At 44.1% G+C, this 16,555-nt stretch overlaps 1 protein-coding gene across 4 annotated transcripts in view; it reads left to right on the top strand.

The window, feature by feature from the left end:
- The window catches only part of LOC119726487 (tetratricopeptide repeat protein 41-like), a 48,043-nt gene that overhangs the window by 1,715 nt on the left and 29,773 nt on the right, over nucleotides 1–16,555 (top strand). For all 4 annotated transcript variants that reach the window (XR_005270830.1, XM_038198198.1, XM_038198196.1 and 1 more), the window contains exons 2-12: nucleotides 954–1,642; nucleotides 2,617–2,803; nucleotides 3,734–3,944; nucleotides 7,116–7,330; nucleotides 8,359–8,513; nucleotides 9,069–9,380; nucleotides 11,196–11,328; nucleotides 12,358–12,597; nucleotides 13,984–14,203; nucleotides 14,583–14,797; nucleotides 15,695–16,030. Coding sequence is in view for 3 of the 4 variants with exons in the window: in XM_038198198.1 (XP_038054126.1) it covers nucleotides 1,049–1,642; nucleotides 2,617–2,803; nucleotides 3,734–3,944; nucleotides 7,116–7,330; nucleotides 8,359–8,513; nucleotides 9,069–9,380; nucleotides 11,196–11,328; nucleotides 12,358–12,597; nucleotides 13,984–14,203; nucleotides 14,583–14,797; nucleotides 15,695–16,030 (2,818 nt within the window). In the remaining variant the exon portion in view is untranslated. The remainder of the gene's footprint in view (nucleotides 1–953; nucleotides 1,643–2,616; nucleotides 2,804–3,733; nucleotides 3,945–7,115; nucleotides 7,331–8,358; nucleotides 8,514–9,068; nucleotides 9,381–11,195; nucleotides 11,329–12,357; nucleotides 12,598–13,983; nucleotides 14,204–14,582; nucleotides 14,798–15,694; nucleotides 16,031–16,555) is intronic.

Raw genomic sequence — 16,555 nt, 5'->3', positions numbered from 1 at the left:
CTGTTTTTCACTCAGTATTTCTTTAGAAGCTACTTTACCCAGTAAATAATCAGTAAATAAAAATGGAAATTATGCTCAAATCCAGCAGTAATTCACTTTTCACACACTTCCGCCATGAGCATGCAGAGCCTCGATCTGGCAACTTTACATAATAAATATAGCCGGTTCAGTGATTCCAGAGTCGGGTTTCAGATCACTGAACCGGCTAGTTTTATTGTGTAAAGTTGCCAGATCGAGGCTGTGCATGCCCAATGGCGGAGCGTGAAAAGGGCGAATTGGCAGTCTTTATGGACAAACTTTCTACACATTTCTCCAGAAAATTACAGAGTTTATGAGTACATGTCTAGAGATACAGAATTATATTTTCCTGGTTACTAACCTGGTAAGTAGCTTGCATAGCGAATATCAAATGAAACAATAACTATATGGATTTTAAAGCTCTGGATCTGGTAGATAGACGCTGTTTTCAAAGAGCTATATTCAATTACTAGAGCGCTAACTCCTCATTCTTGCACGCGGAGACACTTTGAAGCCGTCCTTTGAATTTTGAAAGTGTACTCTAAGTGCAACGCGCAAGTGTAACGTGCATGTACGCAAACTTACGCAAAAGTCTTACGCGTGTTGTGGTTAAAAAAAACACAGTTAATCAAGGCTGCAGTGGAGACGCGCACAAATCGCGCTGTTTGCGTAGAGTATGATATGCTCATTTGCTGATCGTGCATTTCGGTTTTGGGCGTAGGCCCTATATGCTCAGGAGATGCACCGGTATTGAATGTAAACGCAGATATGCAAATGGACGTACAAAATACGTACAAAATTTCTAGTTCTCCATAGGTTTGTGTACAAACATGGATGCGCCCAGCAGGCATCACTTTGTACATGAGTTAGCGCTCTAGTAATTTAATATAGCTCTATGACTGTTTTACACTTACCATGCTTTGCTTTACCTCCAGGTAATATGTGTGCATATGTCCAGTGTAGAACGCAGTAGAATCCAGTGTGATTGGTCATGAGCAACTAAAGAGTGACCGGGTTTTACGGCAGAAATATGGCTCCACCAAGTTCGCCTCTCAAGCGCAGCCTCAGCAGCATTGGGCGCCAGATCTCCTTCCGCCAGCCCATCAGGCCCTTCATCTCCTCCACCTTCGTGGACTTCTTCGAGGAGCGGGACCACCTGGTCAAGCGGGTCTTCCCCCAGCTGAACAGCCTGTGCCACCAGCGGGGCACCCACTTCAGCCCCGTGGACCTACGCTGGGGCATCAACGAGGAGCAGTCGCAGTCCGGTAACGTCATCTCCCTCTGCCTGGACTACATCAACTCCTGCAGCCCTTTCTTCATCTGTCTCCTCGGGGAGCGCTACGGCTCCCGGCGGCCCACCGATGCACGGCCGCTCCAGCCCAACGCCGACATCAACAGCAAGGACCTGACCTGGCTGGATAAGAACTACCTGGTGGCAGCCGCCAACGGTCATAACTGGATCCTGCAGGAAGCCTATCAGTGCTGTAGCGTGACGGAGTTGGAGATCATTCAGGCTGTCTATCTGAATGACAGCCAGCATTGCAGGTTCTACTTCAGGGATGTCAGGCACATTGAAGACAAGTTTGCCGATCTGCCTCAAGTTGAGAGAGAAAACAAATTACAGGTACTGTTCACTGTAGGACCAAATTATTAAAACACTTAATTGGGCTGCTCATTCACCATTGGTAAATTGGCACTGCAGAGTAGGCATCTGTGTTCTTTAATAGGCAAGACAGTTTAATACAATTGCGTCTCCCTCCACAGTTGCTTCTCTGCATTTGCTGCTCTGTTTATAGGCTTTGCTGCACAGTGTGGCAAGACCGCACTGCCAGCCAGTTTACAAAAAGTGAAATAAAAATTTCAAAAAAATCCAGGACATTTGCAAAAACTAGGGTGAAGGGCAACACCTTAACTTTTTAGCGTACTGCTTTTTGTTATTACATTGTATTAGTAATTGTATAATAATATGAATTGTGGAATATGTCTGGATTTTACCTTATGATTCCTCGTTTTGTTGGTCTGTACAGTGTAGGTCATTTCTGTCTGTTTTGTGTTGCCTGTTTTGTGTTAGTAAACGGAGATTTGTTTGTTTTGTGTGTGTTATGTTTCCTTTTGTGTTACCATTTTGTTTTTATTTTCAAAGATGACCTTTTGGAATATGAAATACAAGTGTAGAGGGAAACAGTAGTCCTGCAGCATAGTGTTAACATTCCAGTCATAGCCAAAAAAATTCCCCTACCCTGTACTGGGGAAAATGCGGAAACGGACAGGTGTAATGAGAAAAGTCTTGAAAAGAAGTGAAGATAGGGTTGGTACCAAACACTCTGTGAAATTATTCCGTCAGATAGCATTCAGAAGAAAACAGTTATTTTTTTAAAAAGTGTGTTTTCATGCTTAAGCAATGGAATCCACCCGCAAAAAGTGAGCAAATGTTCCTCTGTTTTCTTAAAATGTACAGTTTCCACTGAGCTCAAACTTCCACAGGTTAATTTTAAATTGCACTCTTCTTCAAATGTCGAGCAGTTTTATTGCTTCAAAATGGACAAATTTATGCGGAAAAAGCAAATGATCCTACATGTTCCTTTCGAACAATTGCAGATATATAGCAGTGAGAATGAAGAGACAGAACTGCGAGTGCGGGATCTCAAGAGGAAACTCGTCAACAAGGGCCTACCGGTGCGATTCTTCCGGACGGTAGAGGAGCTTGGGGAGAAAGTTTTGCAGGATTGGAACGCCATCATCAACCAGCTGTTTCCACCACTGCACGACGTCACGACGGACGTAGGTAAGCTTCAAGGGCATGTGTTAGCACGTGGGGCACCGTGGTTCTAATAGTTACAGTGTCAGACCTATCTGCCTTGGAACGTGTTAAGTGTAAGTCTCATGCTGAAGAAAGAGATTGAAGCTGGAATAAAGACCAGTCAATTCAGCTTGTCAATGGACCGATCCAGTAAGCATTGCCCCATGGTGTTCTGACCAATCACAGCCGTGATTTATGTTCCAACGTGCGTGCACTAAAGTCCGACATGAGTGCACGCTCGTATGATGCGCGCGGCAGGAAAATGCAGCGTGGCATTGGAGAGGAGCACGTGTTAATTTTGCCCACGTGCACACTGGGCGGAGCTTACTGGATCGGTCCATTCGGTACCCGTGCACAGTTATACGTTGCCCACGTATTTCACTGGTACACACTCTCCTAGACGTGACCACCAGCGCTCTCGAAAGAGCTGGTTTCGGTCTTGGTCTCGGACATGGAGGCCTCGACTACAACACTGGTGTACATACACGCGCAGTTTGTACAATTCGTCGGTTCAGTGCGTGACATCTCGTAGCTGTAATCAGCTGAATGAGAACGTGTCCCGGACACTGATTTTGGGTGCAATTCAAAACATGACTCGGCACATTTTAAATTGAAATCGAGATCCTAGAATATTGTTTTCTCGGAATTTACAGCATTCACTGAGCTAAACGTTCTTCAGGTTAATTGTTAATCACCCATCTTTAGATTTTGAGCACTTTTGTTGCTTCGAACGAAAACAAATTGACAAATGATGTACTCTACCTTTATACATTTTGTAAGTTATGCAGACAAGTTGAAATTTTCAGAAAAACAAAATTTTTTTTTAAAACATTTTAAAATGCATAAAATGACTTTCTTGGAAACACTCAAGCTACATATAAGCATATTCAGCTGTACTACTTTTCTTCATCGCAGACGGTGAACAGTTTCGTGAGTGGACGGCCCACGAGGCTTACGCTGAAACACGGCGCCGCGTATTCGTCCAAACGCCACACATCAGCAAGCTGTTTGACCAGCTGGATGCACACGCATTTCTGGCTCTCAAAGAACCACGACCGGAAGATGAGAAGGTGCAACAAGAAGGAAATTATAAAGTGAATGGTGCAGGAAAAGGACGGAAGTCCACGTAAGGATCGAATGTCTCCAAATTTGTTTGTTGAAATCAGTTTTGTATTACTTGTACACGTGTACACATGAGTACAATTTTTTTCTGTATACGTACTTGTCATGGTCATGAGAATGTGCTGCTACTTGTACCTGTACTAGCAAGAAATAAATATGTGTACTTGGACTTAATGGGGTGCTGTGGTCCAATAGTTACAGTATACTAAGATTGCCTCTCTCCACCCAGGACTATAAATGGGTACTTGTGAAGATACCCATTTGTGAGTTTGTGAGGTGCTGCAGAGAAACAAAGGAAACTGCAATGATGATTTTCAAAATATGGTTAAATAAAACAATATACCAAGTGCAGTCTTATCCTCTCGGTCAATCGCCTGACACTGCATGAATAAACGAATTGGTACAAAGAACAGTGATCATTTTATGGACAGAAACTAACCTGTAACTGTATTGTATTTCAGCCTAGGCTATTTGTATTAACCCTAACTCCCTAGGCCTTTTTGCTATGATGTAGCCTCAGTCCTGCAAAATCCTCCAATTGGCTCATGGAAAAATAGTATATAGCCTCAATCCTGCAAATTCCTCCATTATTTCTTGAATATGGTCCGTGGAGAGGTGACCACTGCCATAATCCTGCAAAGTCCTCCGGCTATGACTGTCAATAGACTGAGGCAGAGGCAGTGACATCCTGGAGCAGTGCGGAGGATTTCAAGTATAATCAAGGACTAAATGTATGCTAGGGTGAGCATAAACAACACAAGGTCCGGCCCAAGACCTTGACACAGCGCGTCCTCCGAAATCAGCAACGCACTTTTGCCATGTAACCTCAGTCCTGCAAATTCCTCCAATTTGCAAAAAGCATTTTGGAGGATTTTGGATGGTTAGGGTTAAGTTAACTAAGCAGCAATCAGGTAAGAACTACGCTTGATGCATTTTATTGATCGTGTTCCAATGTCCGGAAAACGGCCTAGTTCCCTTTACTATTGCATGCAAATTTCTTTTACCCAAGATCGGTACCCATCTATCAGTGCAGTGAAAATTGACAGCTGCCCTCAGTTGACATCTGGGTGTATACGCGACGCATGCTTATTTAACCCCTCAAGCCGAGGAGTGGCTATAGCTGCGGCTGCTTATCCTCACTGGAATGCATTTGCCAGCTGTGGTATGCCGTGGCACATGGCTAGTGGGTAGTTCCACAGCTGCTGCTTTTGTGCAGTCCTGCTACCACACAAAGGCTGTGCAGTCATGCGGGTCACTTGGTCCATGTATGGAGGAATGCCCCCATTACACCCCATCCTTAAGGGGTTAAGAGTGACCCATAGAGCTATATTAAATTACTATGAGCGCTAACTCTTCATTCTTGCGTGCGGAGACGCTTTGAAGCCGTTCTGTGCGTGTTTGTAGAATTTTAAAAGTGTATTCTAAATGCAATGCGCAAGTGGAAGATGCGCAAACAGCTTAAGCGCGTCATGACGGTTCAAAAAACGTCACAGCGAAAAGCATCTGCAGCGATGGGACGCTCAGATGTTGTGCTGTTTGCGTAGAGCAAAATGGCACGCTCATTTGCTGATTGTGGGTTTCGGTTTTGGGCGTATCGGCTTCGATGACGCACTGGTATGGAATACAAACGCAGATATGCAAATAGCCGTACAAAAGCCGTACAAAAGTTTGAGGTTTCCATAGGTTTGTGCACAAACATGGATGCGCCCATCAGGCATTACTTTGTACATCGAGTTAGCGCTCTAGTATTTTAATATAGCTCTATGGAGTGACCGCACATCAGCTTTAAATATTATTAAAGTACAGTGTGATCCCCTTTTTAATTTTTGTTTCCAGTTATTGGCACAAAAAACTAATAGGAATTCACTCATGAATGTATTATTAAAATCCCAACGCGTGTTCCGTTTTTGGTTCCTTAATCATGGTGCCACACGGCGCGGTGAACCAGTCTTTCGTGTTCGGCTACGAGCCATGCGTGGGGCGTTGGGAGCCACAATTTAGGTTGGGCCTCTGAAAAGAACAAAGTTCAAATTTGTATGCCAGGCCCATCATAACACTGACAGTGGCGGAGATAGCCATGACATAATTTTCTTTCAATGTTCCTTTCAGGTTTATTGACAGGCCCCTCTTATAACACTGACAGCAGCAGAGACAGAGATGCACCTTGATAGAATCACAAGAAGGACAATGTACCACACAATAAATATGCAAACAGACATTCAGTTGCTGGCACCCTGATAAAAACCAAAATATTGTTTGAGATTTAATTTATTATTTGATTTGAGAAGCATATGAAGCAGAATATTGAATGAAATTAATGCATGTTATTGTCAGTGTTCCATGTCTTAAAGGGCCATGCAATGTATTTTTTTTTTTTTATATGCAATCCTTGAAAATGCAGCTCATTGCCCCTTTATAAGTATTTAAAGTTGCTTTAAGTATTTAAAGTATTTTACGCACCTTTTGAGTATTTAAAGTTGCTTTTTCAGTGCTACTTTCAAGTTCCACCTGAAATTGGTTTAATTGTTAGCGTTTATTTTTCAAGCAATACAAATTTTCAAGCAGTATAAACTTTTGAACGAGACTTCGAACGAAAAAATCCATTCTCATTTTAGTTATGGAATAATTACGTAACAAATTGTTAATTATTTGCAGCCGACACTAATAAAGGGATATCTTTGTTTGTGTTATGGGCCCAAAAGCGTATAGTTGGCAGACATCTGTCGCGAGTGACAGTGTCACAGTTAGACAGGTCCATCATAGACCTCTTCCTCTTCTCATATTGTTGTCAGTTCGTTGGTGGTCATGTCTCGTCCCGTCATGCAGCATCGACCTCCAGCCAGATCGATTGCTAGCCAACCTTGGCCATGACCTGGTGGAAATTTGGAAGTCTACCAAGTCTCTCTTCTAGGGCTCCATAAAGTTTGGAGCGGGGGAGTCGGTGTGGTTCCATATGGGTCACATGACCTGCCCAGCGGAGACTTGGTTATCTTGACTAGTTCCACACAATAAAAGCATAGTTTCAGAGGGTTGAAATTGTCTAAAATGGAGAAAAACAAAAATTACTTTGTGTTCATTTAAATAAAGATATCAGAAATTCGTTAGGAGAAGAAAAATCCAAGGTGTTGAAGGTTAAGGGTACAGTAACTTCTAAGCACTCGTTTTTTTTTCTCAGGGAGCTGATCAAACAGGCAGAGCCATCTATTCTTACACTGGTCGGAGAAAGAGGTTGCGGCAAGACGGCCATCGTCGCTAACTGGGTGAAGCATTTGAAGAAGAGCTACCCGGGGCTCAGGGTCATCTCGCACTTTGTTGGCAGCAGCGCCCTCAGCACAGACATCACCAGCTTCCTGCGTCGTGTCACCTACGAGCTGCGAGGGGAATTCGTTGGTGGGTATGGTCTCTGGACTCAACGGTTCAAGTGATAGAGTTAACCCCCCCCCAAAAAAATAGTTCTGCTTCCGAATACATGGCATTCGAAAATAGGGTAGGTAGGTAGAGAATTTTTTTTGTGTACGATCATATGGAGGCGTCTGGGTAAAAGGTAAAAATTGATGGTTTTGGGTGTTTTTTCCTCATTTTTCCCATAAAAAAATTAGGGTAGGGGCTCTCAGAATAGGGTAGGTAGGGAAACCGGAAGCAGAACTATTATTTTTTTGGCCTTAGGGGAGACCTGGGCGGATCGAGCTTTGGCTCATGGGGGAGGGGTTAAGCTGTTAAGGTACATGTAAGCGGGGGGTTAGCAGGCATGTGCTACTTTTTTTCTGCATGATTTTTCTATATTTTTTTGCGGCCGAAGGAGTGGGAGGTTTTTGCATAATTTCAGTCAGGTCGGGTCGATTGCGGTTTCGCGTTTGGGATTTTTGGGTCGGGTCAGGTCGGTTAAGCCATCTTGTGAAAAACTTGAAAGAAACGGGAATAAATGAAACAGTACGGAATTTCACGCAGTACAATAGACAGTACGACCAAGGTCAACGCACCGCGAGACTGTGCATGTGGATTGTGGTCTATCACGTACAGACTGTAACTTAGATAAAGTTATGAGTCTTCACCGTACCGCACTACAATTTTTTTACTGAGACAAGACGACGATTTTCACGCAACGTGGGTAAATTCAGGCGCAAAACAATATGCGTACACAGTTGCCCAAGCCAGATATTCAGGCTTTTATTTGCTTGAATTTTGTCAAGTGGGGTCGGACAAGGGGAGTTCGGATCGCTCGTCAATTTGGAATTTGGTGGTTTCAATTTAGATTTGGTTCATATCTGTAATGTTTCGGGTCGGTTTAGCCTGGTCAACCCGACTTGATGCACAACATTAGTCTTCACTGTATTCGGCATGGCCCTATAACCTTGTTTGAAACAGGCTGATTATTAGACGGATTGTATTGAAGGTGATATTTCTTCTGTTATATCCAGGGAACCAGAATGAGACATCGGGTGATACAGAGGACATGTCTAACTTCCATCATATCTGCGAGGCGTTTGTGGCAGCAGTGGCCATGGGTCCTTGCGTGCTAGTACTGGACGGCATCGATGAACTGAGCGGTACCCTTGGGCAGAACATGCACCAGGTATTGGCTTCTAATGAGGGGGTTCATTAAATAGCTTTGCGCAGTGGCTGTTGAGGGCGCTAGTGTAGAAAGCTAAGTGTGTGCACAAACGGTGTGCCAAAGTTTTGCAAATTCTGAGATTAATTTAGACCAGAAAACTGTATTGTAGTAAAATTTTTGTTGAATTTGTTTTTGTAGTACCCCAATTTAGATGCACAACAAAAAATGGAACTGACTTTTTCCTCTAGATAATTGGAACACACATACAACCCATAATAGATATACTTGTAGGTTTATATGTGTTCCGTCAGGAACAGTCTCTCTTATAAATAAGCAGACATTTAAATATTGTTAAACTATAAAGATTCCCCATAACATTAGATAATGATAGTGATTTTTGAGAAGTCCTTTTTTAAATATGTAAATTACATTTTTTTTTCTCTCCAAGATAGCCAAGAAGAAAAATCAATTCAACATTGAATCCAAAAATAAAAAAACACCATTTGACACTGAAACTTTGTATTAAAGAAGAGTTAAGCAAAAACATAAACCCACCAAGTTTCATTTCTGCTTCAGGTGAAAGAGATGTCCTGGCTGCCCGCTGCGCTACCCCCGCAGTGCCAAATCGTCCTGAGCACCGTCCGCTCCGACCTGACCTACAAGACCCTCTCCCAGCGGGGGGACACGCAGGTCCTGCCGGTCCCGCTCTTCAGGGACAAAGGCCAGAAGACCACCATGGTGGCCAACAACCTGGCCGTCCACTGCAAGTGCCTGGACCAGGCCCAGATGGAGAAGGTGGTCGCTTCCAAGCTGAGTGACCGGCCGTTGTTTCTGTCCATTCTGGCCAACGAGCTCCGAGTCTGCGGGAGCTATGGAAACCTGGACAAGGTGACGGAATAAATCAACCCTTAAAAGTGGCCTGTTTTCAAACTTGTCTCCCAAAAAGCTTTTGACTTAGCTTTTTCCTCAAACAATACTAAAACTGTATAGTTTTCTATGAGACATTGAACGGAAAAATCTGCCCACGCTTATAGTCGTAGAATGATTAGTGTTCAAATGTACAATAACAATAATTTGGGCGGCTATTCATCCTTACTCGCAGCTCAGAAGCTGAATTGCGAAGAACGTAGCTACAACATGGTTTGAGCTGCCCTCAGGTTGACCTAGCGATGACACTGATCAGTCGGCGACTGATTTTTCAGGAACAAGTCGTGCCTGAGCTACAACCGCTGGGAACAAACTAGAAGCCGATTTTTTTGCAACCTGACTGTAACTGCGATGATATTAAGACAATCGGCATCAGTTGGCACTATAAAAAAACAATCAACAGTCGCAAGGGTAGCAAAATGTCACATTCTGCGATGTGTTCCCAACAGGCGGGAATCAATCGCAGTCGTGAAGCCAATCAGCGTGCGGCAAAAATAGTTGAATGAGCATTTGATTGTTATCAACACGCTTTAACCGCAATTGTTAAAGAAGTCACATGACTGTCTATGCTGTGGAATCGTCGTGGATCGTCGTGGCTGACATGAGCATGGTTGCGATTATTTTGTGTTGAGATGCAGCTTGTTCCATGAGAATCACAGGATTTCTCACTTTTGGGACCTGAGCATTACTTTTCTGCTTGATGCCCAAGGTTCCCATGGCGTGAACACTCCTCTTAAGACCAACCTGACCAACCATAGGCCACTCGGGTTGGGACACACCATTTTGGAGAGTTTGCCCTGGGGGAATTAAGATATTTACGAGCACCTATCCTATAATTGGTTCCATAAAGGAGCGAAGGTCACTCTGCCTGAGAGATTTTAAGCATAATATGTTGTTGCTAAATTAAATCTGTCGGCCGACAAAAGTTTTATCATAATGATGTACCTGAAGTGTTGACTTGTTTTATATGTTGAAATGTGAATATCGGTGAATAAATGGCCGAGAAGGATCTTTTACTGCTATGCTAGCATAAACCACAATCACCAGAAAGTATAGTTGCAGAAAGCAGTGTGGCCAACAGGTGGTATTTCATTTACCCACAAGTGTTATCTCGCTGGGACTGTGGAGCAGGGAGGGGAGTTTTGTTTACTTAAGGGCTTCCCAGGGGCTCCCAACAGAGGTCCAAAATGGTGTATGAAACTAGCCACTTTCTTAAGAGGGCCGTTTTTGTCATGCATCGTGGCGCAAGCAAATCGCAGGTCGACCTGAGGGCGGCTTTTGGCTGCCACCATACGACACATGCCTGACCACGGAGCACAGCCAGAGATCGAAAGTGTCGATTTTGGCAGAGGGAGGAAAACCAGATAGCCCAAAGAAAAACTGTCGTGGTACAGGAGAGAACCAACGAACAACTCTACTCACATATGGTCCGACCCGGGAATCGAACCCGGGCCACATTGGTGATAGGCGAGCGTTTTATGCACCAGCCATCCATGCCATCCTTAAACTTGGGCCAACCGTCTCTTCAACATTATTTTCATAAATTTCAATTTTTTAGTCAGTCTTGCAATTTTGTTTTAAATGCTTAGACATTGTTCACTTCATACAATATTATATTTTGTAAACTTTTTTTTTTGGGGGGGGAGTTTGAGCCCATAAATCTTCTAGAATTCCTCATCCAGAATGGGCACAGTATCTTTTTCCAGTGGCAGAAATGGTATGCATCATATCCTTTAAGATTAAAAAAAAATGGTTTTGGTAATATTGCCTTGGTAGGTGATGGAGCAATACATAGAGGCAGTGACATTCAGGGACCTGTGGAAATGTGTGATTCACCGATGGATTAGGGATTACGGATGGACAACGGACGGCCGCTCAACGTCGGTTTCCACTGATAACAGCTTGGATGGTACGTGTACATGTATGCCATGTAGTGTGGAGAAGATATAAATGTGTGGTTTTAGATCAGTTAGCGGTCTGGCTGCCAATAATGGCCCGAGCCAACCCCAAAATCCCCATTCGGGCAGTTCCTTAAATTCGGGTGTACATGTACATGTCAGACACTAATGAGCTGCTGTTGGAAAAGTGAATGTGATACATCACTAATAATGTGACATCTAATGATCAGAAAACAATTACAGACCAAACTAAGGTACCACCACCTTAACGACTGTGGTACATCATGTGGTCGGACGTACGTACGTTGGATTTTACACCATATTACCCATTCACAAATGCCTTTTTCGATCAAAAGCAATAAAAAGTTGAAAAATTGACGAACTTCCTATAATTTTGTTGTTACCAATTTTGAGCGTGCGGTGTGCTCATCATCGCCTTATATAGAGATCATGTCAGTGGTGACACAAACCCGGTTGTAGCAAGCTCGCAGGGTACGTACTGTGCACATATGGCACTGAACGCAGGGTTTCTCAACGGCTTTTAAATATCGCAGGACTGGTGTTTAAATGACAGTTTAACACCACCCACATGACTAGACCTCGAGCAGTAGGAATGGATCAACTTTGACTTTGACATCAAAGTAGCATGTTACCATCCGGTTTCCTCATGATTGGCGGATCAAGAACATAATTTTATTTTTTGGGGGGGGGGACCAAAAAAATGTTGGTCCCCAAAAAGTGTGTTCAAGAAAATTACGGCGTGGTGTTTGGGGCCTGAAATCTTTTTGGATTCTAGATGCTCTGTGATGCAATTTCTGCCCACTTTAACCAAAGTTTTTGGAGGAAAAGATGGTGGTGTACTCATTGCCCTTGGCCACCTTTGCAAGCATTTATAGTATGCAACCACATTGTGTGTTGAAAAGTTTACAGGGCTTTATTACACATAAGATGACCTCAAATTGTTTGGTTCCATTAATTTGAAAGTATTAATTTCACTGATTCTGTTTGCTTCAACTTGGCTACACATTTCCTTGGGACAGACGTATCAGGCTGGGTCGCAGAGGTGCTGCGCCTGATCAGCTGTTCCAGACACGGCCTGAGTGAGCCCGAGATCCTGGAACTGCTGAGAATGATGGGATACACAGGTCAGGCTGAGGTCACGCCCTTTGACTTTGCCCTCTTCCGGTCGGCCACCTTCGATGCCCTGGTGGAGAGGCCCGGGGGCCTGATGAGTTTCTTCCATCAGCATCTCAGGGAGGCTGTGGAACACTCGTTGCTCGGTGAGAACTTTTTCTATCAATTTTTCAACTTGTATATGTTTTATTCCAACCAAAAACCCTGGTGGTGCGTACATTATCGATGCTAATTGTGTCTGGAAGCCAATAATTCGAAATTGTAAAGTAATTATTCAGAAACTAAACATGGGGTGATTTGTTTCAGTTGATGAATAACTTTTGTTATTGCCACAAAATAGCAAATCAGAAAAGGAATTAATTTTTCAGGATGAAACTCGAAAATAGCATGGGAATGCAACTTACACTCAAAAGACGTATTTCAAATTGTCTTCGACATTACGGATCTTTTCACTTTTAATCATCTCGTTATATTTACGTGTATAGGATGGGGTTTGCGTTGAGGAGTTGTAGATTCTGATTTCTTTCCCTTCACCGATGCATTTTTTTGCGAACACTGTATTGGTTTTGTGATGGCTATATATGAGAGCAAAGTTACAAATTTACTCGGGAGGACTCGAACATACGACCCTCTGCTTTCAGTGCAGATGTCTTTACCCACTGAACCACCAAGCTTGTCAGGATGGGCTCAAGGGCGGATCCGGGGGGGGGGGGCCAAAGGGGGCCATGCCCCCCCCCCCAAAACGAAATCAATTTTTTTTTTTTTTTATGTGACATCGTAATAACGGCAGGCAATGAGTACACCACCATCTTTTCCTCAAAAAAAAAAAATATTGGTTAAAGTGGTCAGAAATTGCCTCAGATCGCACCACAGAGCATCTAGAATCCAAAAAAATTTCGGGGCCCTTAAGCGGGCCCCAAACCCCACGCCGTAATTTTTTTGACCCACTTTTTGACATCGCAATAAAGGCAGGCAATGAGTACACCACAATCTTTTCCTCAAAAAAAAACATTGGTTAAAGTGGTCAGAAATCGCCTCAGATCACACCACAGAGCATCTAGAATCCAAAATTTTTCGGGGCCCTTAAGCGGGCCCCGAACCCCACGCCATAATTTTTTTGACCCACGTTTTGGGGGGAACCAAAATTTTTTTTGGCCCCCCCAAAAATTGTGTTCTGGATCCGCCCTTGGATGGGCTTGGTGGCTGGAAAACATTTATAGGATGGACATTTTGTTGGGGTGATGTAAATTCAATATTGGGGTTTTCCCTTCACAGATTTTTGTCTGTTTTGTTTGTAATGCACATTTGCAGTAGAAAGCAGGAGGTCCTGGGTTCAGAGAACACTGCCCGAAACAATCATTGAAATGAAAACAATTTGTAGGGTTACAGGCGTTGGAATTGAATGCAGTGGCTACTGTATGATGTTGCCCGAATCGTTCTTGGTCTGGGTTATATTATTCATTGTTCATTCAAGATTAAAAATGTATGAAATTATTTCTTCCCTGGCCTTGTCCTTTTGCCGTGCTGTCCAGGAATGATCAGCGGCACAGCAGGCTTGCCCGACTCCCCCGAAGCCTCCGCCGTCAACTTCCTGGCGGTGGGCCAGAACCGCCAGAAGAGGACGTGCCACGAGGCCCTGTCCCGCTACTTCTGGAAGCAGCCACACAGCCTGCGCAGAACCGGGGAGTTGCCCTGGCAACTGGAGAAATGCGGCGACGTGCAGGGCCTCTATAGCATCCTGACGGAACCTGAGTGAGTGCCATTACTTACTGCAGCAAGGATTGTATGGAACAAAAGAGTAACCTGCCAATGAGAGTGTGCGAAGGATACCAAGCTGGTTCATGCATATTAGTCACTGTATATATACAGTCACTGTGGGGCGAGATAGTATACACATGTAGACTGGCAGTGAGGTCACTAGCGCACGTCTAAAGAGGTTCAGGGCCCCCCCCCCTCCTCCTTTGCAAACTTGCATCACCTGAACATTTTGGGGAAGTTTGTAGGGGGTCCGCCCTTGGTGTCATCCCATATACTGGTGCCCCCTGGCAGAGGCTGGGTTTCTAGTATTAAATAAGATCTCCAGAATCAGCGTAAGTGACAGTGTTTTCGTGTTTGGATCCATCTCTTGTAGAGTATTCCTAATGATGTGCCAGGACAGCATTCAGAGCGTGGCCCTCAAGCTGGATCTCCTGCGCTACTGGCAGCGACTGAGCCGCAGCGGCTACGACATCGCCGAGACTTACGAGAAGATGGTCATGAACGCGTTGTATGAGCAAGAGCTTGCCTGGAATGGTGGACGGGGGAATCCCGGTGACCAAGAAGCGGCTGTGGTGAATGATGGAGATGGTATGCAGCACAATGATTATAGTCATGCTGTCCACTAGGAGGTTTCCAGTTGACCTTTCGCCATTTCCGAAAAAGCACTGTCCAGCTTTTGGGGCTGTCCTGTTGTTTCTATTGTTTGTTGTGTCATATCAATAGCCTTAAAAGATACCAGTGGTTTCATCCTTTGTTGATGTACTGTAGCACGTACTACATGCCATTTCATGCTTGAGTGCTCGCAAGTAGTGCTTGCAGGTCCCAATTTGTGTTAAGGATGACAAGCAATTGACCTATCGCGGTAGAATCGCGGTAGAATCGCGTCAACGCAGCTTGTGAAATATTGTCCAATTACATGATATACAAATGGACGCAGAATGCGCAACATCTGAGACAAACAAAACTTGGTGTGCAAAAACTCCATAGGGTTGTCTAAGGGGCGGGGCTAACTCGCAAATGGTGAAAGGTCAATTGACCTATCGTGGTAGAATCGTGTCAGTGCTGCCTGTGAAACATTGTCCAGTTACATGATATACAAATGGACGCGGAATGCGCAAAATTTGCAACAAACAAAACTTAACGTATAAAATTCCATAGGGTTGTCTAAGGGGCGTGGCTAACTCGCAAACGGCGATAGGTCAGTTGTGTGGAAAAGGGATTACAAAGATAAAAAAACACTGGCAAAGGTGTTTAAATGTCAGTAGCAAGAAGGCAATGGAAATCTGGCAGCTCCCTCTAGTGGAGCGTTTCCCTCAAGGGCGTGAATTTGTATTGGGCGATATAAATTCAATATTGTGTTTTAACATTCAAGAATAATAGCCTTCTCTGGTTCTTGGAAAATCATTGCAAATAGCATGAATCAACTTTGGGAGTCTTGTTTAATGTATTCTCATTACTATGGTTTGCTCTTATATTGGCTTGCAGGAGGAAAGACATTGCCATCCTCTGCCAAGAAACTTCTTTACAAGCTCTCCGTCATTGAAGAAAGTGAGGGGTCGGTTTCTCCCAACGACAGCCCCGTACATGAAAGCAAGATTTTGTCTTCAGATGCAAGTCTCACAAATGGAACCGATGCCAAGGCTTCATTGTGCTCCTCTTCAGCCTCCGCCTCAGTGCAGGACAAAGTGTCTCCAGCCTCCGTTAAAGGGCCTAGTACAGCCACCGATGATAGGGAGGCACTCTCGTCCTCAGATACTGATGAGGAGGCGGGGGAAGTGTGGGAGGATGCCAGAGATGGAACAGAACCACAGAGTGACGAAGGTAACCTGTCTGCATCAAATTCTGCGTTGACTTTAGACTGCACTGTGTATGGCCTCCACGTGCAAACAAGAGAGGGCACTTTCTGATCACTTTTAAGAGCCCAGTGGACGGGTCATAATGACTACGCGTACTGGTTTCTGTGCGTATAGCGCAAAGTACGCATGACTAAGTATATTCTGAATGTGCGCAAAGCCATAGCGTCTTCATGTGAGCGTCAGGCATCACGTACTTGTTCCAAAATTGTGGGGACAACACACCTGATGAATGATAGATATTTTCAAAACCAAAGATGCCGTGGAAAAATTTCCATAACTCGGTCAATATTACCAAAGAAATTCGACGGCAATAATCAATAATCAGTATGAGAGAATCGGAATCGCGTTGTTGGGAAGCAGGTGTGTCATGTCAAAGTTCAACTTTCCAGCTCTTGAACGAAATTTTACCCGAAACCGTTCGTTTAGTTAGCTCCACTGCGCATGTCTGTCATTACGTGAGGCGCCCAGCGCGAGTAAGCTGGGGGAAGTA

The sequence above is a fragment of the Patiria miniata genome, unplaced genomic scaffold (genome assembly GCF_015706575.1).
Source record: "Patiria miniata isolate m_02_andy unplaced genomic scaffold, ASM1570657v1 HiC_scaffold_2, whole genome shotgun sequence".
Lineage (NCBI taxonomy): Eukaryota > Metazoa > Echinodermata > Asteroidea > Valvatida > Asterinidae > Patiria > Patiria miniata.
The sequence above is the reverse complement of the archived record's forward strand: the minus strand, read 5'-3'. Positions and strand labels throughout refer to the sequence as shown.